The sequence below is a fragment of the Poecilia latipinna genome, unplaced genomic scaffold (genome assembly GCF_001443285.1).
Source record: "Poecilia latipinna isolate Pla-1442-1.1 unplaced genomic scaffold, P_latipinna-1.0 Scaffold345, whole genome shotgun sequence".
Lineage (NCBI taxonomy): Eukaryota > Metazoa > Chordata > Actinopteri > Cyprinodontiformes > Poeciliidae > Poecilia > Poecilia latipinna.
Window position 1 is genome coordinate 7,851 of NW_015112961.1, and position 24,407 is coordinate 32,257.

A 24,407-nucleotide genomic window follows, 5' to 3' on the forward strand; every position below is an offset into this window, starting at 1 on the left:
CAACTCATGAGTTAAGTTGTATTAAAGCACAGATTTGTAGTGATTTATAAAAAAATGAAGATGAACACATTGATGATTCATCCTGTACTGTTGAATGTTTTTTGAATGTCTTTGCGTAGAGATGAGTGGTCTTTCACTTCCTGGAGTTTAACACCACCTCTTGTTAAGAAACCCAGACAGTGACGTCAGGCAGAAAGCCAATATAAAATCCCACACACACAAACGCAGCTCTGACTAAAATGATTCATCTCAGCTTCTCCAGAGCACTTCTAATAGTGTTTTCACTGAGCACTTGGACTAAAGGAGAGACAGAAAATTGTGGAGATGATCAGTATGAAAAATATGGACGATGCTGCAAAAAGTGTGAGGCTGGTAAGTGCTTAAAGTTTTGAAATTTTTAAAGCCCTACATAAACCACGTGAAAGCAAGGCATAGTTTTATGCAGGTGATTTGTGTTGTTGGATCTAATAATAACATTACTTATAAAATATACTGAGCATTAAGTGTGAATACTCTTGGAGTTGACAAAATGTGTTGTTTGATTGGAAGGAACTTATATGAAGGACTTTTGCTCTCAAACTCGGGAAACTGTCTGCATAGCCTGTCCAGAAGGGACTTATGCAGAATACATCAATGCCTTTGACCACTGTGAGAAATGTCCTTCATGCCAGCAAGGTAACACTTTGCATGTACAATAGCAATTCACCTAACTTAGTGGCTCAAAGCAAATGAAAAAAAAATGGTTGGAATTCTTGTTTGTCTGCAGGGTTTGCCGAGAACTGTACCAAAACCACAAAGGGAAACTGTCAGTGCCGACCTGGCTTCCTGTGCTCAGACAAGTCATGCTCACTTTGTGAGGAAAACAAATGCAGCGCAGGAGAGAAACCAATAAAGACAGGTGAGAGTGGACATATTCAGACATATCAGAAATTAATTATTTGGTGACATGAGATATCTGTGTGTCATCAACTAGGCTAGAGCTATTTACATATTGTCACCTTCTTAAAATAATGGAAATCACTTTTTTTTTTTTTTTTTTTGCCAAAAGTGATTTCTTTTTTGGATGTCACCTTTTGGCAGGTAGTGAGGTGGTGATTGTTTTGCCAAATTCTCTTTTGGTGAAAAACGAAATGCCATTATTTTAGGAAGGTGACGATATTACTCCTTATCCCTCACATGAGTGTGGATGGCATTAGAAGTTTGCCACATCTACACAAAAGGAAATGATTAATCTGTCTGTCTATCTATAGAGTTGGAGAATGGAAACTATTCTTATGACTGTGAATTTAAATGCCGTGAAAATCATTTCTTTGATGCAGAAGAGGACACCTGCAAGCCATGGACACAGTAAGACAAATTTCTTAGCATTTCTACCATTGCTGTAGGTTGCAATATATTTATAGAGTCACAGAAAAAAAATAAAATAAAACTTATGTAAATTTGTAGGCAATGCAATACTGGAACTAACTCTTAATAACTCAAGTATATAGAAGCAAGTAACAGCATGTATTTTAATCTCCTTTTTAAAAGAAATTGATCTTTGATCATTTATTTTTGATTGTAAAGAAATTGGTGCAATTTTAAGCCAATTAAATACTTTCTCTGAGCTCAAAAGTTGACTAAAAATACAGAAAATCCACAAACGTTTCTTAGATCACCAAGACTGTGTCAAACAAAAGCAGAGTTTTCATGGCAAATGAAAGGAAAATGATACATGGTTTTCAATATTTCTCAAAAATAAAAATATGTAACACATTCTTGCGTTTATTCTCCCCCTTTCAAACAGCCCTAAACAAAATCCAGTGGAACTGATGCCAAAATATTGACCAAAATAGAATAAAGTAATGATAGCCCAGTGTGTAATTTTTTCAGTATATATACAGCTACTCTGTCAAGACCTAACAGGTTTGCTAAAGGATATTACTTAACTTTAAGCACAATGAAGACCAAGGAACAGTGCTAAGAGACTGAGGATAAAGTTGTTGAGAAGTTTAAAGCAAGAGCAAATCCATAAATCTGCAAAACAGGTGGAAGAATCTATCCACATATGATCTTAATGGATGAGTGGGAAAAATAAAGTCTTACTTGTTTTCTCGACTGTCATGCGTTTCTACTGTGCGCAAAATTTCCCAGTTGGGAAAATACGGTAGTTATTCTATGGTAATCGAAAGTCATCATTAAAAGAAAGCCACAAGAGATCCCCACCTGTGGTTTGTGACAAGCAATGTAGGGAAAAACCAAAGATGTTGAAGTATGTGCTGTGGTAAGACGAGACAAAAAGTGAACGCCTGCAAAAAATGCCATGAGTTTTGGAAAAAAAACCATGGCATGTACCATTACTTGAATCATCTTTGATATTTTCAATACAGTAAAACAGTACAAAATATTACAACACCATAAAAGGTCTCTTGCTCAAAATCCTTAGTTCCCTTCTCATCTGTGTCAATAATCATGTTGGTGCTGACTTTGTGTCATTGTGTACAGGTTAGGCAGTTAAATTGTTTAGTTATGCTGTCAATATAACAGAGTTCTCTGGAGGGATAGTTTAATGTGAACTATTGTCTTTGGTGACAGTTATTGTAAAATGTAATTGTTGGAGATTAATTGTAAGATCCAAATTTACGCTTAATATTTATACAATAATTTGTTGACAGACTATGTCTTCGCTGTATGGAAAAGATAACACTGCAGGGAGCAGAGAAAAAAAAACAAAAGTAGAAATGGGAACATAGGACAATCTTTTTAAAGAAAACTATTCATGCATTGCTGTAGGAATTACAGTGCAGCATTTCTACACCTGATTTCAGAAAACTGGTTGATCATTTGTTGATATAATGCTTTACGTTGGTTGGAGAAAGTCAGGATTCTCCTGGGAGCAATGTACGTGTTTTGGACAGATTTAGAAAAAAAACAAGTTTAGATATAGGAGGCANCATTATTGCATTGCAGAAAGAAGGTTCAGGGTTCAAATTCTTGCCCGGGGTCTTTCTGCGCTTGCTTGGGTTCTCGCTGGGTACTCTGGCTTCCTCAGTCCAAAAGCATGACTGTGAGCTTGACTGATTTCTCTAAATCCTTCTTAGATTTTGCAATGAAGACTGGATAAGCAGCTTTGAGAATTTCAATTCAGATCTAAGAAATGTGCCAAAGTGACTAAGGAAAACTCTAACATTGCACTTAACTCTGAACAATGGTTGCAGAATCCTGCTGCTGGATTGCTTTCTTCAGCATGGAAGCTGGTCAGAGTTGATGCAAAGATGGAGGAAAAACATACACCCAAGGAAACAATGGAATGGTTTAGACCAAAGCATGAATTTGCTATGATAGCCTTGTCAAAGTTAAAACTTCAGTGAAACTGTGAATCCCAATTCAAATATATTTTCAAGGCACTGTACCCATTTCTTGCCATTCTTTTTCTTCTCATGCATTTTATAGTGGCAACAATCAGTCTCACTCAACAAGCCACCAAGAAATAATAATTGTATTTGAGGAAAAGGAAAAAAAAATAAAAAAACTGTGTAGAGTGATAAAGTTTAGACTATCATTAACATATTGTATGATTTACAGATGCGGTGCAAAGGGACTTGTTGAAAAGATTCCAGGAAGCAAAACTCACGACGCTGTTTGTATTGGTACGTTAACATGTGAATACTTCCATGACAATATTTTGGCTGTAATTTCTTTCATGTTTCTCCCATCCAGTATGTTACAAAATTGGTAGGGTGGATGAGATTCCCCAAGAGTTCCTTAAGACTCTGGATGCTGTGGTGCTGTGTTCATTGACATGACTCTACAATATCGTGTGAATATCGGGGGTATTTCCCCTAGATTGGCAGACCAGGGTGGCGGTTCCCATATTTTAAAAGAAGGGTAGCAGAGTGTCTTCCAACTAAAGGATGATCACTCTCCTAAGCTTCCCTGTTAAGATCTATTCAGGGGTTCTGGAGAGGTGTCATCTGGATAGTTGAACCTCAGATTCAAAAGGAACAGTGTGATTTTTATCCTGTCTGTGGAACACCAGCTGAACCAGTGCTACACCCTCAGAAGGGTCCTGGAGGATACATGGGAGTTCACCGAACCAATCCACAAGTTCTTTGTGGATTTGGAGAAGGTGTGGAGTCCTGTTTGGGTCACTGCAGGAGCACAGGTTAACAAGCCCTTTGTAGGCTGGTAGGTCCCTGTATGACACAGCTTGGTCTGCTTTGCTACCAGTAAGTCAGGCTCATTTCTGGTGAAAGTTAGACTCTGTCAAAGTTGTCCTCTGTCACAATTCTGGACAGGTCTTGATTTTGCAGCCAAAGTGTTGAGGAGATATGTTTTGGTGGCCTCTGGATGGGGTCTCTGCTCTTTGCAGATGATGTTGTACTGTTGACTTCATCAAACCATCATCTCCAGTTTTTACTGGAGCAGTTTCCAGCTCAGTGTGAAGCAGCCGGTGATGAGGATCAGTACCTCCAAATCCGAGAGCATGTGGGGAGTCTTAAGTGGGGAATGGGTAGAATACCTTCCATGGATGGGGGATGAAGTCCTGCCCCAAGTGGAGGAGTTCAAGTTTCTCAGGATTTTTTCTTCAAACGAGAAAAAAATGGAGTGGGAGGTCAACAGGTGGATGGGTGCTATGTCTGCAATGATACAAGCGCTGTACTGATCTGTTGTGGTGAAGAGAGAGTTGAGCCAAAAGGCAAAGCTCTTGATTTACCGGCCATCTATGATTTACCCTCAAAGAATGAGATCGCATATACAAGCGGCTGAAATTAGTTTTCTCCACAGGGTGTCTGGGCTCTCCTTCATAAATAGGATAAGAAGCTCAGTCATCCAGAAGAGGCACATCCAGTTGAGGTGGTTCAGGCATTTGGTTAAGGTGTTTCCTGGACATCTCCCTGGTGAGATGTTCCAGGCATGTTCTAAGAGGAATAGATACAGGATGCGATATGGGAGGGCAAGGGGAGTCGCTGAGGGAAGTCTGGGCCTCTCTACTTAAGGTGCTACTTCCATGTCCCAACCCTGGATAAACATATGACTGACTGACTGACGGATGGATGAATATATGAAGAATTGTCAGTCTGAGAAGCTAACTATTACTTGACTTTTTTTCCAGATCCACAAAGAGATGGCAGTGACTACGGCAATGCTCACTGGATCATGAGCATTGGCTTTGTTTTTCTCTCCCTGACCCTCTTTCTGTTTATGTTTTATGCCTGCTCGAAGAAACTGAGGAGGAACCAGAAGAACAGTGTTGCAAGTAAACAAGTTTAAGATATCATTTTGACTCTCCAGGACTAATTTATGTTTGATTTTCATCAAACATAAATGCAAGAGTAGATGCATGTATGCAGACATAATGTATGATGATACTACAAAGCAGTAATTTATGAAATGGCAATGTGACTGAAAAACTCATAAAGTAGCAGGGTAGAGAAAAAAAGGCTTGTCGTGTTGAATAGCTGTCAGTATTCATTTAAGATGGCCCTAAAACACAAGTGGCTGTAGTGACTTTCTTCCATAGGGCTCAGAGTTAAAAATAAGTTGATAAGATCTCTTAGATGCTTGGTAAGCTAAGGAGGGTCAAGCCTCTATTTAGGAGTCTGGAGGCTTCCCAGGCATTTCTCAGACAGAAGAAACCCTTGGGGCAAAAACATGCTGGAGGGACTACTTGTCCTTTTTGGCATCGGAACACCTTGAGTTCCCCCAGAATGAACTAACAGCCCCTGGGGAAAGAGATGTCTGGGTGTCCCTCCTGGACTTATAGGATAGATGGATAAAATCCTGTAACTGAAACCTGAATTCAACCTCATACATATTAAAAACATTTCAATTGCAGAATTTATGGCACGCTGTGTGTAGGACTTGAACTACAGTGTTTGTTAAAACGTCTTATTTATGGGCATTTAGGACAGTTCCCGAAGGTAGCATCGGAAAGGGGGGTGTAAAATATAACTAATGTGAAAGTTGAAATTAGCAAGTTTTTAAATGGGTTTTTGGATATATTGTAAATGAAAAGTTAATGTTCCTTACTTGCTGCTGGGAATAGGGAGATTATTTTTCATGCCTATTAGGGCACTGCATTTTATCTGGCTGAAGATTTTAGTGGTTTTCCTGCATTATGATTGGTTTAGGGGCGACAGAAGGAGTACCACTCTTAGAAGAACCAACATTGTCTGCAAATACTTTTCTAGTATTCCGTCACTAAATTATGTCTCCGCCTCAGGTAAGATTTCAGTCCAAGCGGTCTCATCCAAAACCAGTGACTTCCACCTTTCAAAGGAGGAGAGCGGACTCAAGCTCATCATCCAGGATGAACTCAAGGACTGTTGCAGTGTGACTCATTTGGACTCATCTCTTTTTCATCAAGATATATCTTGTTCGTTCTGATAAGCTATGACTACCACTGGAACATGTATGCATTAGTGTACACACCACATTGAACCTTTTGCATTTTTTCCGGTTAATGCAGCCACCTTCTGTGTGACAGATGAACTAGCACATAATTTAGAGACAAACAAAAATCTGAAAAGTTGGTCAGTACTTTGACTAGGCAATTCTGACACATAAATTTGCTTAGATATAAAACTTTTACATTGCAACTCTGGCTGTGTGTTTATGGTTGTTGCATAGGAAAGTGGAGCACTGCTCCAGTCTCTAGGTTTTTGTTCTGCGTTTAATTTAGTAATTCTTATAAGTTATCAGTATTTAAAGGGAAAATGCATGTTTTTTTTTCCAACCTAAACATATTTTTTGATCAGTCCTACTAGAAACATATAAATTTATGTGTCAAACATAAATGAAATGTTGTTTAAATGTTTAGAACCCTCAACTGTATTTAAATGTTATGTTGATTTCAAGTTTTTGATGTTTTGCTGAAGAAGCAAAGGAGCTTGGTTATTTATATTAAATTATTGTATGTTTGTTAAAGCATTTTAAAAACTGATATGAACTTTTAGAATATGAACATAATCAGAACTGGTCCTGCTAGTTCTTATGTTACAAGAAATTGCGTAAACTTACGTTTTAATGATTTTTAAATCACATTTTTTTCTTATGATGTAATATTATATGATGAGAAATGTTTTGGAAGACTTAAATAGGAAACACCATTATATGAGCAAGTTAATTCCAATCAGCAGGATCATCAGATCGATAGTTACAAATGATGAAAAATACACTGAAATGTATGTATTAACTGTAATTTATTTGTGTTTTGTCATATTTTCTCTGTATCCATCAGCTGGATTTAAGGGAAAATTATAATTTCAAGACTCCTCATACTTTAAATTATAGACTTCCCAATGTCTGTATTGCCCTTCAATACAATTGAAATGGAACCGCTATGAAGTGTACTTTTTGTGTTTTTCAAATAAATATTGCATAAATCGCAGTATTTGTGATGAGTTTACTTCCTTTATTCTGAAACAAATAATAATTGGACATCAGTATATGTTTCTAAACTTCACAAATATCCATGGATATAAGAGTATCTATTTATGTATTTATTTATTTATATATTTATTAGTTCTCATCACTTCTGATCCTTCACTCAAGACATCTCCTCTGAGCTATTAAAGCCGTCTGAAGATATGCATGACTCCAGACCAAAAACAACAAATCAGAGTCAGGAGGAATCACCCAACCTCATGCACTTCTATTGTTATTTATTGTTATCAGTGGCTATAATTAGTCTGAACATTCATGACCGGCTCTGCTGACTTAGAGAAGTTGTAGCGGTAGCAGAGAACAAGAGGAGTAGTGAGAAGGGGATGAGCAGCACCACACCTGCCTCCTAGTTCTGATTGGTTGTTTCTAAAACTGGAGCACTGGAAGAAGGCAGCGGAGCTCTGTTTTTTCCACAGATTATTTGTCTCATACCATACTATCACGACATAGTTCAACAAATATGCAAAAGCTTCACATTGAAGCTTTAAGCACTAATAAGGGGCGATCATTGCAAACATTCATGGAATTCATGGAATGCATACAATCCAGTAATGAAACATCTCAAAAAGGCAGTGAAAAAAATCATAAGTTAAACATATAGCTGAAAATTATTTTGGAATGAATATACTTAAAATAAAAGATCAAGTCATGCGATTCTTGAAAAACAATTTTTCTTGAAATAATCAATTTTTTCTGTTAATTTCCTGTCCACACTCCAGTCCACTTGGTGGCGGTAATGCACCTACATAGTTGGTCTTCCAACCGCGACAAAGCACCTTAAGAAGAAGAATGAAGAAAAAGAACAAGAAAACGAAGAACAAGATCAAGATGAAAGCAAGAGTAATTCGTCTATCTACCAGTAGGGGCGCTGTGAAACAGTGTTGACTGACTGATCATATGACCACTGCCTATGTGTCCCAGTTCCCTTCCTTCCCCCTCTGTTGCTGCTACTGCTGCTGCTGGAAAACGCCACATCTGACAGGGAGGGAGAGAAAGAAAACCACCACAGGGGAGCGTGATCGGCGACATCAAGATGCTGGCGCTAATAAATCGGCTTTTGGACTGGTTCAGGTCCCTGTTTTGGAAGGAAGAGATGGAGCTGACACTGGTCGGCCTGCAGTACTCTGGAAAAACAACATTTGTAAACGTGATCGCTGTAAGTCCTCAGCGGCTATTACTACTAGCTACTTTTGCTAGGTTAATGCTAATACCATTAGCCTTTTTAATGGGAGGTTAGTCACCCAGATTGGGCAGGGACTAACTGAAACTCGGTGTTTTTTTCTTTGGCTTTACAGCTGTCGCTCCGTTGCCTATGTGAAATCAGTAAAAAACACACCTGTGGTAGCCACGCTGTTGGTGTTTTGTCAACACGTCTGCTAACTAGTTTGCAGCTTTTCGGCTCTTGTTAACTCTGTTATTACTGTACATCTTCCCAGTCGTTTGTGGTTTTTGTCACCTTCGAGGTGTGGGAAATTTACAGAGGTGTTTAGAAATTTTCTGTCATCAGGAAGTTGACAAAAACATGTCGACTGTTGCAAGAATTGCACACAAACAGGATGGATCTCACAGTCATGTGAAGACTTCTAGACTAAGTGTTACTGTTGTAACAAGTCAGCAAGAGCGACGTGTGGTTGTCATTCACACCATGAGACTGTGAATCAAATAAATGCCACAGTTTCATGAGCTTCCATTAATCGGATGAATATGCGGAATTTTGTGAAAACAACAACATAACAGCTTGTCATTTCTTTGTTATGCCTATATTGATTCAGTTTAACTTTCTATGTTGCACAAATATGTTTAGTTATTTACAGGACCAAAACAAATGGAAATATTTCGATATACTTGTGTTACAGTTTTCTTTTGCATGTTTGAGAAAGCCTCTCTTATGCAACTTTTGCAGAGATTTCTCAAATATTGGTTGCAGCTAATGTTGTCTAATCCAGGGATGCTCTAACTTTTTTTATCATAATTGGCAACCCGGTAAAAAAAAAAAAAAAAAAAGGAACCCCACCCAAAACAGATTTTCTTAAGTATCTTCATACAGACTTATATTTTAAAACTAGTATAAGGGTCAGCACCCTTCCGGTTTGTTTTTGTATAACTTAAAAACCAAAGAAGCACAAACGCACAGTTCTATATAAGGAGCTGCATGTATGTTTGAAACCTGGCATTTGATTGTATGCTGCATTTCTGCTCAGATGTTTAATTTGGAGAAGTTAAAGGAATGATTGTCCTCTTGATATTCCAGGTGAGAAACTGAGATTTCTCATCAAACCCTACTTCTAAATTCAAGATGGCAGCCTTGCAAATGAAACTTATTGATGGCTTCTGCTTTAAAGAAAAAATCTAAATTAAATCTGCTTATTTGTGCCTATTAGATTTCATTATCATTTCTTGAATGTGTTTCTGCAGTGTTTCAAAGTAAATAACAGATAAGTACAGTTTTACCTGGTCAATAAAATGAAAAATAACTACAAAGCTACATTTTATAACACCGTTCTGTTTTACTTATGAGACCAATACTGATATGTCAAAAAATGACTAAAATTATTTGTTGATAGATCACTGATCCTTAGCAAATCCCACTGGTTTTTGAAATTGGATTTGGTACACGGATTGTTTGATTTCAATACTAGCAATTTGATTTCAGAGGACAATGAATCATTAGCGTAACGTCCAGTTGCACCTTTTCCTTCTTCTGGGTCACTTTAGTGTTGTATTTTTCTCAGTGCTACCTTTTTTAGATGTGTCTTGAGCAGCTCATCAGTACCTTGTTGCCTCGTTTATTTCTCCATCAGTTTTGTCTGTGGAGCAATTAAATCTTACTTTACACAATGAAAAGGATTTTTATTTGGAGCGTCATTGCACATTGTGATGATGGAATAGAGAGAGTGGTTAGTAAAGTATGTTAACTGCGTTATCTCAGTATTTGATTCGTTTACCCCTTATCACATTAATGATTTTATAATTGCTTCCCCTAGTAGAAAAAAAGCAAAACAGGAAATTTCTAAACAGAATTAACTAGTGAAATTCAGCAAATTAAAAAAGAAAGTTTTATTTGAAAAGGCAAATGGTTAGCTAAACTGTAGACTTAAAATTTAGAAGAGGAAGCCAAAAGATGGCAGGATGTGTTAGATACTGATCAGAGTCTTTCTGCATTTGCTCATTATCAGTAACTGCTAAGCCTTCATAACCAACATGCTAACCCCACACCTCCCTCTTGTCTTGTAGTTGTAACTTCTCGTCAGCACTGCTGATATTATTAGGAACTTAAATCATTCTTTTTTTCAGTAAATCCACAGCAAGACAACTCATTATCTTCTACTAGCTAGCATGCTGTTAGCAAACATGAAATTGGCTTGCAAATTATTAGGTTCGGCTTTATTGTCCAGGGTTGTGTACATAAACAAGGACTTTGACATTTGGTTTTCACACCCAGTGCACAGACATTAAGTATAAATGTTAGAAGAAATAAAATGAGGGATAAAAGAAATGGTGTGTATGTTCAACCAGTTTTTTTGTGTAAAGAACAAGAATAAAAGGAAAGCAGGTTGTGGAGGGTCAGATATGCTTATGTTGTTCACAGTAGAGGAGCTGACTAATCAAGCTGTATGAGGCAGCCTGTATGGATGCCCAGAAGGGTCAACAAAGTGCAAATCCCACAACGTGACAACAAATGCCACAACAGAAGATATGCTTAAAAGTAAATTATACCAACTTAGAATGACTTCTGTTGTGGCTTTTGTTGTTGTGCTGTGAATTTTGCATTTTGTTGACCCTTCTGAGTCACCGTATGCATAGGGGAAGAAGTTTCTGTCTTGTGTGGTTTTGGTTTTTGCAAATAGCACTTTGTAAACATCGATGGGAAGATAAATGTCTAAACATTGCATCAACATAATCTGTCATTTTAAGAGTGTAGATGTTTTATTTTGAATGCTATCTCTAATGGTGTTATCTGCTGTTGGCTAGCATTCTTTTAGCAGCTTGTAAGGTTCTACTTGTATGGCAGCCAATGTGAGCATGATGAGGTTTAGAATAAGATTTTGGGGTCTGTAGCAACATGCTAATCTTAGCTAATGTTGGCTAATATTAGCATGTCTTTTTTTTCTGATTACATTTTAACAAACATTAGTTCTAGATTCCTGTTGCATTTTGGCCTCAGCTCTTCAATTAAAATGTTTATTAGGTTACTGCTGGGTTGTATGCACCAAGTGAGAGACACCATTATGATTTCTTTGGGGTTTTTCTGACTAATGACTAATTCTCATTTTTCTGTAGAAAATACCAAATAGTGGCCATTTAACCTTTTTTTTAATCTTTGTTCTGATGTTTTAGAAAAAAATCAAACATTTGAAAACAAACTTGAGGAACTGATGTTGTAATATATTCAGTCATTTTAGCCATTTGTTGGTCAGATTATTAACACTGCCAATTATTTGCAACTGAAAATAGGTTATTGTTGACCTCAGATACGCAGAAAACTCTCAAAATAAGGAACTAAGAATGCTTGTTGCCTAAAGCTGCAACCATCACCAGTATCTTAAGACATATAAGTGAACACCAAAGATTTGCAAATTGATTTTTTTTATTTACCTGTACTTAAATAACTTTGCAGTTTGCATTGTACTCTACCGATTGTTAGAAGGGAAATTTGTTTGGCAGTTGAGCGTGACTCTGTTCCCTCCTTTATGTGTAAAGGCTTAAAAAAACCCGGCCCATGTAGCCAGTGACGCATAGTTTTGATTTCATGAATGGCTGTGGTGGGGGTGGCTTCTCCTCCTCTCAGTCATAAGACTGCTGAGCCACTTGGCTTCATCAGGTGACTCCGGGAAGTCATGTGCTGCGGACTCTGTGTATCAAAGCTGCATATGCACTCTTACTTTGCAAAGTAATCAAAGTTTAGGGAGAATAAAACAATTTGAACATAAAGTAGCTCACAGTAGTCAGTTGTTTCCGCCTACAGGAATTCAGGGGAACATTTTCTGTTCTCACATCTTCATTTGTTTTTCAAGAGGAAATGTTGACACACGTTGCATTGGATTGCGAAGAGTTTCACCTTCCTACAACAGTTTAACTTTTCCTGCAGAGAAGGAACAGCTATCTTCAGAAACTTGTACTACTAGCTGATGTAATTTCAAAAGCAAATACCCTTATCCAAGTTATAGTTTGGGTTTATTTTAAGACGAGTCATATGTTATGTTACCCATATGACTTGTCATTTGTAAAGAGTCCTTTTAAGGTTCTAGAAGTTATGTTTTCATATATTAGCACTTGACTCCTTTTTTATTTTGTGGTAACTTTAACAGCGTAAACTTACAAAATGTCCAGGTGAAATCGTTGCTACTGGTGCATCTCCATAAGTTAGACTGTTTTCAAGTTTATTTATTTCAGTTATTTAAATTATCGAGGGAAATTCATACACATTTCTTCATAGTGATGCATTTCAGTGATTTACTTTTTGTACGTTTGATACTTATGGTTTACAATTAATAAAACCAAAAATTCAGTTTCTCTGGAAATCACAATGTGGCATAAGTTTATAAAAATAAATTTTCATGCGGAAATGCTTTGACCTACATAATCATGAGAAAAACTACACTCTTCAGAAAGAGGGTGAGCCGCAAAATGTCATCGCTGAAGAAGCTGACGTTATATCCAGGTATACAAAAAGAGAGTGGAAGGAAAAATAATGCTTGTGTAAGCAAATGGGAAGACAGGACAGCAACCTGGGCTGCTTTACCACCCCAGCAGAGCCACAGGCTGGTTACCTTTATGGTGTTATGCATTCATGCAGTAATTTATGCAAAGGATACTGTAGAAAACATGAGCATATCTTTGGCAAGGGGTATGAGAAATCCTTTATTTTTCTTTGGTTTGTAATATTCAATTGCTCTAAGAAAGTATATTTTGGGTTTTCATTATCTGTAGGCCATAATCATGCAAATTGAGTTAAATAAAACCTTGAAATTTATTGGTCTGTGTCTGTAATAAATATTTCTGAAATTGGTTTCAATTTATGATGTGAAGTACTTAAAATTTCTCATTTATTGGGATGCTGACGCTAAAGTGTGTTTGTTTTAATCACTCCACTAAAATTGTGGTTCTCATAGCTTTTGATTTTCTCATGACATTTGATAGGAAAGCTCAAAAACGACCTTTTTCAATAAACATTTGTGAAGATGTGTAGCATGTGCAGAAACGGTGAACCAAGGAAGAATTAATTTCACCTTCGTGTTTTTCCAGTCTGGTCATTTCAGTGAAGACATGATCCCTACAGTCGGCTTCAACATGAGGAAAGTCACTAAAGGAAATGTCACCATCAAGGTTCAGCTTTATTTCATCTATTGTTAACAGTCACTTCACTTCTAAATGTTTAAAATATTTTGTGGAAAAACTACAGTTCCAGCCCAAATGCAGAAGTGAATATCCAGTGACTTTGCTGTTCTTTCTGCAGATCTGGGACATAGGAGGGCAGCCCAGGTTCAGGAGCATGTGGGAGAGGTACTGCCGGGGAGTTAATGCTATTGTGTGAGTATCCAAACCGTTTCTCTGGTTTTATTTAAATTAGGGACAGCTTGAGTGACACGAAAGTGTTACTTTCTTGCTAATGATGACTAAAGCAGTTTTTTTTTTCATACGTACGAAACTGAAGGTACATGGTTGACGCTGCAGATCGAGAAAAGGTGGAGGCCTCCAGGAATGAGCTTCATAACTTATTAGACAAACCTCAGTTGCAAGGAATTCCTGTAAGTGTCTCCCTGCAAGCACTTTTGCAGATGTGTGTAATTTCCATACCGGTTACGGAAAACTTTGTGGCTTCCTTTAGATTAATCCCTGCAGTTTCACTCTGCAGTAGTAATGTTGTGTTTCTTCTTTCTCTGTTTAGGTTTTGGTTCTTGGCAACAAAAGGGATCTCCCCAACGCTTTAGATGAAAAGCAGCTCATTGAGAAAATGTGGGTATGAGTGATGCAAAACAAAACGTGCCAACGTCTGAAATTGATTCAGCTGAAAACCTGCAGATTAGAGCAGTTTAACTGTGTTTAAAACTTTGACCAATTATGAATGTAATGTAATTTTTTTTTAAGTCCTGCAGCATTTCAAACATTTTTGTCCTGCTGAGAGGTCTTGCCTAAGTTCCTCATCCACATTTCTTTTAAACTGCAGCCGTTATCGTTTGTGCATTACTGGCTCCATCTAGTGTCAAGTTCAGAATATGCATGCATCTCCCAGACGGCGAATAAACTGGGGAGAGGATGTGTTGTCATGTATGTTCACACCCTTGTTTCCATTTGCAGGAACCTTGCAGCTATTCAGGACAGAGAGATATGCTGCTACTCCATTTCCTGCAAAGAGAAAGACAACATTGGCAAGTTGCACTTAATTTCTGTAGTGTTGTTCTATTGAAGCATTATGCTTACAGGTATTTAGACTGCACAGTTTTATTTCCACCTGTAGTTGAAGTTAAAATTTGGATTTCTGAAGAATATTAAAAAGTCATAAAGCAAATTTATCCACAGATATAGGTCTTCCAGAGAAATAGGTCTTCAGTTAAATTTAGTTCCTTAATATGCCCGTCATTTCTTCTGTTAACCTTTTCATATTTTTTTTAAGTTTTGTTAGTGAGGAATTCGTTTGATAAATGTGTTGTGCTGCATTTAGTAAGTGGATGCTGTGACACTCGCCCTTTCACCTGTAGGAGGATTCTGCTTCAGCAACAGCATTTTTGTAGTTTTATTAAGCATTTATACTCAAAAGGTTTTGTTGTGGTATTCAGAATTATATATTAGTTGTTTATAAAAACAAAGTTGTTTTTTGTAATTGATGGTGAGCCTCAGATTGATGTAATGGGGGACTGTAAAATGTCTTTAATTTAACTTATTAAAATTTGTAGGAACCCTATAAAACTTCGGCAGCAGTCTGGTAGATGACATGTGTGCTGCAGTTCTGACCAGTATTTAAAATGTACACTGATGATGCAGCAGCTGAAAGTATAATTTTCATAGATGTAGTCAATAAGCTTTTTTCTTGTCAAGCTTTAACTGTTCCACAGTAATGTGCGCTGAGGACACAGTCTAGACCAGAGGAGTTCAAGTCCAGGCCTTGAAGCCTGGTGTCCTGCAACTTCTGTCCCCATCCACATGGACATGATTTTAGGTGGATCTGCAAAAATGTTTTTGTTGTTTAGGCTGCATGTCAGCACAGATTTGACGTCTTGGAAGACCAGAAATGATCATTTTTGAATCCATATTCCAGAGTGGAAAATTTTCAGAACCACTGCGAGCCTGTTCTTTTTTCTGTTTTCTTTTTTAAATGATAATGCTGAAGCTCCATCTCCATCTCTCTTGATCCCCCATGTGTCACTTTCACAAATGTCATTGTGATTTTTTTTGTGTTTCTCCAGCAGTGTTAGAGCGCCACCGATTGGTCCAGAATATCAACTACTTCAATGTTTTTTTTTTTTGTTTTGCACGTTGCAGTGTGGATGCACATTTTTCTTAATTGTTTGCAAAAATATACTGTACTCGTTTCATGTTCACAGGGCCTTAGCTGTGTCTCTGCTTCAGCACACCTTAATGAAATAATGAGATCATTAAAATGATGCTGAAGAACTAGATTGCTTTCTGAGGAGGAAATTCAGCTGTTTGATTCAGATGTGTTGGAATAGGAAGGTGCAGGACACTGGATTTGAAGACTCCTGGTCTAGACTCTTAATCTTTAAAAGCATGTCTGGAGTTAGTTTTTCAAGCATCTATTCATTATCCTTAAAAAGTCACTTTAAGCTCATGCTAGGGTTGTAGTGGATGGAAAGGAAGTCGAATTATTGATACGCTATTATTCATTTGGCTCAAGCATTGAAGAAAAAAAGAGTTGCTGTTGTAGCTAAATATCAGGGGTAAACATGTAGGGGGAATGTTTGGACAAAATTATAATTGATTTAAGTTGAAATAACAGACAGAAGTATTTTTATTGATAGAGGACACATAAAAAAAGTAACCCAGTAAAAACAATACATTTTCAGACCTGAGAAACTTGATGCTTACAAAGAATGCGTGTAGTCTCCTTGATTGTTAGGCTGCTCACTCTGGTAGTGTGACCTGCGTTGTCTTTATCCCTCAATGTTCGGTTGTTCCTTCCCTTTAAAACAATATCCCAGTTGTTTCGTAATCCTGGTAAGGAAAGAAGAGATGTTCTCCTTCATACAGAGTGACTGCAGGAGTGCTCACTTCATCTGTTCATGCGTTCTCAGTAAGGGGCACAAATCCAGTCAGCATATTAAATTAAAGAGGCATTTTGTTGTCAGGAAATGAGCAGTTCTCAGAGAGATGCAGTGCTCTGAAGTTCCACCTCGTCTGAAATGCGTTTCTGTTTTAGAGCTGCGGCTCTGAAGGCTCTTATTCCATCAGAATTTTTTTTTAGACAATTAAAATGCCAGTTGTGATTTATTTGTCTTCCATATTTCCCAGATATTTAGGCTGTCTAGCTCTAATATGGTATATTTGAACTATGGTTTTTTTTTTTACATCAATTCTTGCTTCTAAAACTGAGCCTGTGTCTTTCTCTCAATTGCAGATATCACACTTCAATGGCTCATCCAGCACTCGAAGTCTCGCAGGAGCTGAATACTGCATTTATTTTCTCTTCTGTATTTGCCATGTTGCTGTCATGTCACACTCTCACTACCGCGCAATGATGTACAGCCGCATTTTCACTTTATGTGCTGCCCTGTTCTGCTTGCTTCTTACCTTTTTTACCCCCAGCGATTCTTTCACAAACTCATAATGCACTACTTAAACTTCTGATTCGAGGTTTAAAGAAGGAAGTTAACATAATGCATCAAGTGAAGCTGTAATTTACAGAGAAAAAGGAGACTGACTTTTCAGTTACCTTTTCTCTTGCAAGCATTATCCAGGGGGATGGCTACCGATAGTGGGTATAATAATGCACACTCTCACAGAAAGGTGTTTATTTTGTCCAACAGACCTCACACAATGGGAAATGTTCTTCACAGGCGGGTACTATGCCAGGATGTGGCTGATTTGGACCTCATTTCTATCGCGCTCTGTTCCTGTGAATGTCCTCCGATGACTGTCACTCTTCGCTTGGATCAGTGCGCGTCTTTTTCTTTTAGAAAATTCTGCATTCTTTGCATTCAATTTGAGCAGATCTGTACAAATATCTTGCTAGTATGATTTTTACCAATGTGGGATGTGTGTGTATGAATATATGATTCTATTTAAAGTCTGAATGTACCAAAAGTAAAGCTGTACAGGCTCGTGTGGTTCATGTTGGCCTCGGTATATAGTCTGATGATGTCTTCTGTGCTGCTGAGAGAGTGGCAGAAATTAAAGTGCCTTGTGCAGCGTCTCTCTCTCTCTCCTCTGAACAAAGCAGCATGTAAGGTAGAGCCACAACGACTCCACCTCAATGTGTTAGAAAATAAAAAGGCATGCTTTTTAATTTAAACCTGGTTGTGTTATTTGTATGCTTTGATTTGCTTTTAAAGCATAGTTTTAGTGTAATTTAACCTAAACTATTTGGATTTCGGATGACAAAACACTTGGCTTTTTATATCATTTAGGCTCTGTGTATCTACACAAGTGTTTTTAAATACTATAGTTGGAACATAATGCTCTGAAATAGTATTTGGTTTTTGCTTTTTGTTTTTTTTGTCAAAGTTGCATGTTTCAGATGATTACACAAAGGCTAATAGTTCATCAGAGACGTTCAGTGGAAACACAAGGGCAGTTTTAAAACAATGATTTCATTCAAGATTCAAAAAAGCTACCCAAAACCAACTTGAATGAATCAAGTTGATGAAATGATCACTTCCCCTTGTTAAATCATGAGACCAGAGCAATCAAAGAGTTGTGCTTTTGTAAAGCACAATTCAGTTTCATCAGCCTAAGGTGTTTTAGGCTTGATTAATAAATCGTCTTAAATGGAACCTGTCTGAGAACATGAAGTATGCTAGCATGTCTCCAAAAGCATCATTAAGTCACATGGTCATAAAATAAAATCAAGAATATCAATAGCATTTTTTTGCCAATAAAAAGTGTTTGTGGGCCATGTTGAGAAAGCGATATATTTACTACCTGTTGCTCGTTATCTCGTCTCCCCAGGTCCGTTAATGTCGGGTGTAAAAGTGAAACTATAAAGACAGCAATCGCTGTTCAACTTCAACAATCAACCAGAATTTATTCAAACAATCAAATGGATAAAATCACACCAACAGCTCAACATAATCATCAGAAACCAAAGCCACAAAGAAGAAATGAATCACCTTAGAAAAATACAAAAAATACGAAGACGCGCCTTCGCCACTGTGTGTGGTTCAGACAGTTCCACCCCAGTGATCTGACCAGCTGTTTTAGCTCAATTACTTTTATATCTGTCTTATGAGTCTAACATACCATTTAGAGGTGGACTCAAAGAGCCCGAAATGATATGTTGCTCTTTGCATGCCAGCCACCATGCAGGTGTTTACCAAGGCCAAGGGATGAATTCATCGCTGTCTAAGCTATCCTCCCTGCGTACTTTCCCAGGGTACGAACAATAGATGTGTTCATTTTCATACAGAAACATTTTACTGAAGAAAGCGGGACCAAAGTTCATCAGCTATCTGTGTTTCTCATTTCAAACTGCCTCAAACTGGCTCTCCTGACGTCTCCTGTGACCCAGTGCATCAAACAGCAGATTTTGTTTATACATAAAAATTAGCAGACGTTTCATATAATATCTTCAAACTCTTATAAAACAGACATAACCAAAACATCTGTTACATTCAATATTTTCTGATTAGTTTTCAACTTCTTTGGTTATAATGAGCTAAAACATTTTCAGATGAATATATGATTTATAGACTCTTAAGAATATGATCTACTATAAAAAAAAGTATTGATTAGGCTAATTTTAATCAAATCAGGATCATTATAGCTAAGGAAAATGTTCTACTGATTAAGTTATATATTGATTAAACTATGAGTCTAAATCTAACCTAAATTGAGGCCTACTCAAAACAATCAGGATCAGTCTAATATTTCAACATGTGCTAAAGTTAAAGCTAGCATTAAAAGCAGCATAATTAAAGTAATATTTCCAGCAGCCACCAAATATGAGTTTATTTTTTTAAAAATCAATGTTTTAGCCTGTTTAACAATAAACTACACATGCAATATTTTAGTAAGACAAGATATGTAGTCATTTTGGAGGAAAGATATTTGTAAATCATTTCAGGCCATAAACAAAAAAGGGTTTTGTAAGTTTGCCTTATATACAAAAACCATTCAGCTCTCCATGTTTTACTGTTTTTTTCCCAAGGTTTACTTGATTCCATGTTGTCTAGTCTCAGCAACAATTGGCTTTGGATCTAGACAAAAATAATTTGCTTTATTTATCCAAGTTTAATATATCAATTAAATGCAAGATTGGGGTGAACCTTTGGGTCCTTTTTAGAAACAATCGCTGGACATGTGTGGTCTTATATAATAAGAAATTAGGACAGCAGAAAGCATGATTATTAAAAGATTAATAATTTGTGTTGTTTCAAATATTTCACATTGTAAGACTGCCTGCTTCAGCTTGAATGTGTAACATTCTTCAATTTCAGTCTAGGGGCCGTGTTTCGGACATCTCTAACTAATATAAAGCATTGCAGGCCTCTCTTGGCTTAGTCAGGGTCAGTGTTTGTGATTCAGTAATTAAAAAAAAGACAGTGGGCAACAACTGCACTCACGGTAGAGATTTAAAACACAAACCACCACTGGCAAAAAGCACACAAAAGTCTCACATTTAGTTATCATTTATAAGTATAAGTGGATATGTATGAAAAAGAATATACACTGCTCAAAAAAATAAAGGGAACACTCAAATAACACATCCTAGACCTGAATGAATGAAATATTCTCATTGAATACTTTGTTCTGTACAAAGTTGAATGTGCTGACAACAAAATCACGCAAAAATCATCAATGGAAATCAAATTTATTAACCAATGGAGGCCTGGATTTGGAGCCACACACAAAATTAAAGTGAAATGTTCCCTTTATTTTTTGAGCAGTATATATTGTATATTTATTGTGAGTATAATGATTTATTCGTTTATTGGGTGGCCCATATACACAGTTTGTTTTTGACCATGCTGATTGACATAACAGTTAAGCGCACCATTTACTTTGCAAAATTGTCTAACGTACAGTCCTAGATTTAAATGTAACCAAATAATGTTTCGGCTTCTGACAGTTTCACTCTTGTGGCTCATTTTTATTGGTGCGTTTCACCGGAGTGCCACGAAACTTAACAGGAGAATTGACAGCTCGTCATCAGCCAATCAGCAATAAGCCCGCCTTTCCAAATAAATAATGACGAGAACGATTAGCCAATCGCATCACCGGATTTGGGATGGGCTGGTTTGTTGACAGGAAGTGAGTGAGGAAGAATCTCCACCGTACGAGCCTCCGTGCCTGTAGTTTAGCCTGACAAACAGCGGTTTTCGTGTTCAGATATACCTCGGAGGTAATGAGGACTTGGATTATGTACTTTAAGACCGACCTGGGGCAAAGATGCAATGGAGGTCAATAGTAGTGGGTCTGGTGGTCCTGAGACTCTCTGTAAGCTGGGTTCTGTGGCTAGCCTTCGGGCTGGGACCTGAGATTAGCTCCGGGTTCAACTTCCACCTCGGTTTTAATTTGCACAAACTGGACTTGCTGTTCCGCGAGGAAAAGGAAGCCGACCCGAGCGCTGCCTCTTGGTCCCAAAGAATCCAGGATCACAGGTATGACGAGACGGCGACCACCTGCGCAAAGATCGGGGAGGATTCCCCCAGGAGGTCCTACCTGAACCTCTTCGATGGCAACAAGGATGAGTACGTCCGGAGGTATACGTCCTTCCCTGACACGCTGAGGGTGAAAATGAAAGACATGGCCAAAGAAATGTTCTACTTTGGATACGAGAACTACATGAAATATGCCTTTCCAGAGGACGAGCTGAATCCCATTGATTGTGAGGGGAGAGGTCCAGACGTGCTGAACCCGTGAGTCTCTCTCTGATCTGGCCGGTCCTGGTCCTTAAGTTATTTTAAATAAGCTGAGATTTCCAGTTGTAGTTTGTAGGCAAATCAGCTTAAAGTGCAGCAAATAAGCTGGCCCAGGAAACAAGCAGGTCATGGTTCAGATTCACACACAAGATTCATTGACTGATCCTGTGTTGACCAACTCGGGTCGTGTGAGTACACTGACCTGCATGTCTAAGATATTCCATACCTGACTCAAAGGCATGAATTACCTCAGCAGCTTGTCATTCCTTTATGTTGAAGCTTACAAATTTAAATCAGGTAGGTTAAGGCATAAAAACTTGTTAGGCATGTAGATCAGAGTGTTGCATGGCTGGGAGACATTGAAAACATTTTAATCCAAAGCTCAACAGTACACAGGGCAGCTTTAAAATGTATATTGTCTCTATTCTATTTAGCAAAATATACATTTTATCCTATATCATCAAAATCCTAGCTACAGCAAATTTGTTCATTTTGACCACCCAGCGCCCTCCATATGGCGACCTAGAAAAAGACTTTCAGATGAAATATTTTAAACTTCATTACATTTTTGTTAATTCTGTTTTAACAGCCTAAGTAAACAATATGGTGAATCTGGTTGCCTAACAGTTTCCAACCAGATTTGCTCTACAAATGCAGACAAGCAGAATGGAACTTCTCTTGTTGAACAATTGAATATATTAAATTAAAAGGTAAAACAGACTGCCAGAGATTCAGGCAACGAAGTGGACAGGCTGTAGTAATTCTGAAAGCAAAAAAAAAAAAAAAAAAAAAAAGGCCATCAAACATGAAATGAAGAAACATTTTTTTCTTTCTGAAACTGTTATTTGAGACAAACTGACAGGAAGTCTTCTTAAAACAATATAATTGAGTTTCACAAATTTCTGTTTTCAGACAAATTTAATTTTAAGCAGATAATTAATTGGTGTATGAACAGTGTTTTTGTTTAAAATGAAGCTCACATTAATTGTAGTTATTTTGAAATACTGGAAAATAAATTGCAAAATTAGTTATATTTGAATTATATTCGGTTCAATTAAGAAAAGATTCCTTTACTGTCATTTAACTTCTATGAAAAGTACAGACTGTGTAGTACAAAATTAAAATAATCTACTAAATAAATCCATACATATAAGTTTTGTTTTGCACAAATGGGAGACTTTTAATGAACAGTTTTACAAAACTTCTCAATGTTATTTTTAACCAAATGTGAGTCAGATTACATTGGAGTGAAAGCAATATAGCTGCAGACGAGTTGCAGCTGAAATGAAGATAAAAATACTAATCCCGTTTTAATAACAAGATCCTTTTGTTTCCAAATCAGCTGCGTGTTTCCCAAGATGAAGCAAACTGTAACTTTGGAGACCTGATAAGACTGATTAGATGTCTTCCACTAACATTAGATTATGTGTAACCATCAAAACTGCTCAGCAAAAAGTACTTTCTGTTCTGTGGTGTCGTAAGAAAGCTTTCCCACTGTTTCCTGTTTCTGTTGTAGGTCAAATATCAATATTAACGACGTCTTGGGGAACTATTCACTCACACTCATTGACACCTTAGACACCCTGCTGGTAAGTTAGCTTCCACTTGGGTTTTGTTTAACACAGAAAATCTCCTTGAGGACATGCTAGAGGTTTTGATCTTATAACTTCAGCAGAAAAGAAAAAAAATGAAAATACAAAACTAGAATATAAATCTGAACTCTTTCTGGTCTTTTTCCATAGAAAATAATCGTTTTGCACACATTGCTAGTCACAAGTGGTATGTTTTACATCATGGTGGTTAACACTTCCTGTATAAGTTGTGGGTCGTCTACTGCTCTCAAAATTACCCGTTTTTGAATTAGTTATGTGTTTGTTTGTCAGTCTAAAGGTTGGCAATTGAGGGCTTTCCTTTCACCCAGCTGCAGCAGCATTCACAATCTTAAACAAACCAGAAAGATAACGCAGAATACGCTGTGGTTAAACTGGGTGTCTTGTTTCACCAGGTGCTTGGCAATGTGTCAGAGTTCCAGAGAGCCGTCAAACTGGTTATAGATACCGTGTCTTTTGACAAGGACTCAACTGTGCAAGTCTTCGAGGCTAACATCAGGTACAAACGTTACCTTAGAAATGTCCAAAAACTCTCCAACTTGTGATCAACTTTAAAGTTTTCCTCTTACTTAAAGTTTTCTAGGTGCTCGCCAATACATGTTATAGAGCAATTATCTCAAATTATCACACATTTAGCATCTTATGAGTTGATTGGGTCATTCTTTTCTGTTCTGCTCAACATGTTTTGCCCAGTTTTCAGTTATAAAGCTTTTACCAATTTTACTCAGTTCCAATTTCTCTTCAAGAACTATGTTATATCGTTATATTTTCTTTTGAGCTTGGTATGAGTGCTAGTTAATTATCTACATTAGAAGTAGAGTAGGAATGTATGTAAAGGCCCAAATAGTGGCTGTAAGCTGTAAAAACAAAATGACTGCAAATTTAACACATTATAGCAAAAACAACAATACATCACTGAAAATATTAATTACATTTATCTTTATGGGTATATACAGTATATATATTAATACTGGTCAGGGCTGATCAATCAGCAATTTGCATAATGCTGGTCAGCAGTCAATTTCTTCGTGCATCTCCAATGATATTAAAAAATAAAGCTGTACATTTACTGAAAAAAACATAAATGCTGTAGCTGTACTTCTTTGTAAGACTGATACAATTTTGCAGCGACAGCAATAAAGGCGTCTCTTAGTTCTTTATTTAATCTTTGAAGGATCCTTGGAAGCCTTATCTCAGCACACATTCTGCTGACTGACCCCAAGCACCCATTCGGGGAGGTGGGCTTCAGAGATTATGATAATGAACTTCTGCATCTGGCTCACGACCTGGCTGTGCGCTTGCTTCCTGCTTTTGAGAACACAAGCACGGGCAT

The 24,407-nt window shown here is 37.4% G+C and overlaps 3 protein-coding genes and 1 long non-coding RNA gene across 6 annotated transcripts in view; all 4 read left to right on the forward strand.

The window, feature by feature from the left end:
* Positions 1–210: 210 nt before the first annotated feature.
* Positions 211–7,372, forward strand: LOC106949448 (tumor necrosis factor receptor superfamily member 3-like). The gene is made up of 7 exons (XM_015035685.1): positions 211–372; positions 550–675; positions 767–898; positions 1,251–1,347; positions 3,565–3,629; positions 5,096–5,239; positions 6,206–7,372. The coding sequence occupies exons 1-7, from the start codon at positions 240–242 to the stop codon at positions 6,367–6,369; spliced, it is 861 nt and encodes a 286-aa protein (XP_014891171.1). The 5' UTR covers positions 211–239; the 3' UTR covers positions 6,370–7,372.
* A 912-nt stretch (positions 7,373–8,284) lies between these two features.
* On the forward strand, positions 8,285–17,896 carry arl8ba (ADP-ribosylation factor-like 8Ba). The gene is made up of 7 exons (XM_015035687.1): positions 8,285–8,584; positions 13,675–13,755; positions 13,886–13,959; positions 14,084–14,177; positions 14,318–14,385; positions 14,728–14,798; positions 17,003–17,896. Exons 1-7 carry the CDS (start codon positions 8,462–8,464, stop codon positions 17,050–17,052), a joined length of 561 nt encoding a protein of 186 aa, XP_014891173.1. The 5' UTR covers positions 8,285–8,461; the 3' UTR covers positions 17,053–17,896.
* LOC106949450 (uncharacterized) lies at positions 14,805–16,846 on the forward strand. Its single transcript, XR_001425384.1, has 2 exons — positions 14,805–15,236; positions 15,466–16,846. It is a non-coding gene; the product is annotated as an uncharacterized LOC106949450 (long non-coding RNA).
* A 2,902-nt stretch (positions 17,897–20,798) lies between the features above and the next one.
* Positions 20,799–24,407, forward strand: part of edem1 (ER degradation enhancer, mannosidase alpha-like 1) — an 11,866-nt gene continuing 8,257 nt past the window's right edge. The window contains exons 1-4 of one of the 3 annotated variants that reach the window (XM_015035689.1): positions 20,799–21,461; positions 22,981–23,053; positions 23,470–23,573; positions 24,249–24,276. In XM_015035689.1, the coding sequence (XP_014891175.1) occupies positions 20,992–21,461; positions 22,981–23,053; positions 23,470–23,573; positions 24,249–24,276 (675 nt within the window). In that variant the 5' untranslated portion in view covers positions 20,799–20,991. Of the gene's footprint in view, positions 21,462–22,980; positions 23,054–23,469; positions 23,574–24,248; positions 24,313–24,407 lie in introns of all 3 variants that reach the window. The other 2 variants (XM_015035690.1, XM_015035688.1) reach the window with 2 other exon arrangements.